Source organism: Trypanosoma equiperdum (genome assembly GCF_001457755.1).
Source record: "Trypanosoma equiperdum strain OVI genome assembly, contig: ctg_157, whole genome shotgun sequence".
NCBI classification, from domain to species: Eukaryota; Euglenozoa; class Kinetoplastea; order Trypanosomatida; family Trypanosomatidae; genus Trypanosoma; species Trypanosoma equiperdum.
Genome location: NW_027123593.1, coordinates 1,657 through 2,582, shown reverse-complemented (window position 1 = coordinate 2,582; position 926 = coordinate 1,657). Strand labels below are relative to the sequence as shown.

At 46.7% G+C, this 926-nt stretch overlaps 1 protein-coding gene across 1 annotated transcript; it reads right to left on the bottom strand.

The window, feature by feature from the left end:
• Positions 1-138: 138 nt before the first annotated feature.
• Positions 139-663, bottom strand: TEOVI_000035200 (Trypanosomal VSG domain containing protein, putative; the record flags this gene model as incomplete). Its single annotated transcript, XM_067222187.1, has 1 exon — positions 139-663. The coding sequence occupies one exon, from the start codon at positions 661-663 to the stop codon at positions 139-141; it is 525 nt and encodes a 174-aa protein (XP_067078288.1).
• Positions 664-926: the final 263 nt, after the last annotated feature.

The window sequence follows — 926 nt, the reverse complement described above, 5'->3', positions numbered from 1 at the left end:
TTTAACCTTGCCATTTGGAGCCGTTGTGGTACAGGCAGTGTCTGTTGAGCTGATGGAACTTGGTGAAGCACAGAAGATCTGGTTGTTGTTTACGGTTGCCAGAGTAGCTGCAGCGTCACCGAGAAAAAGTGTTTTCATCTACGTTGCGATATTTGTTGATTTTATTAGTGTGCTCAATGGTTCCTGTGCCTGTGCTAGTGTTGCTAACTCGGCTGCTGTGTCGGATATCACGGCTAGTTCAGCCTTGGCGGCCCGAAGTTGGGCTGGTGATAGTTGCGAGTAGTGCTTTTCCGTGGCTTTCGGTTTTCCAGGAGTGTCCTCGAGGCTTTTAATGGCTTCGCTCCAGTCATCCCACATTTTGTCCCAGTCTGCCTGCGCTGCGCCTTCTTTGGGCTTTTTTGCTGCCCATTTAGTTGGTGTTGTGCTTTCGGCGAATAATTGTTTCCATGTGTCGTCTGCAACGCTCATATTCCGCTTGATTATCTCCTTGTACTCTGCTGTCTTTGCTGTTAGCGCCGCTGGGACATCTGGTGCATTTTGTAACAAGCGCGCTAGGTCGCACAACGCTGCGAAAACTTCGGCGTTTTGACCGTTGTGGACATTGCCGCCTCTGGCTGCCGTTGTTGTAAAAGCAATCAGGACACCTATAGAAAAATAGTTCATATAGTTATGTCTATCTTCTCCGTCTGTTTTGTCGTCCTCCTGTGGATTGATTTCGTTAATGTGGCGATAAGAAGATAGGAAACGGTTGTTGACAATTTTTGGAATTACGCTTATGGCCGAGTCGCACACTTTATTGCACACCTAAGAGCAAACCCTACTAGTCAGTTATGGCATTTTTTTGCATTTCTACCACTGCAAAATTTAGCAAAAAAAATGCTCCTATTATTCCTGGCTGTGCTAGCTTGCTACTTACGTACCGTCCA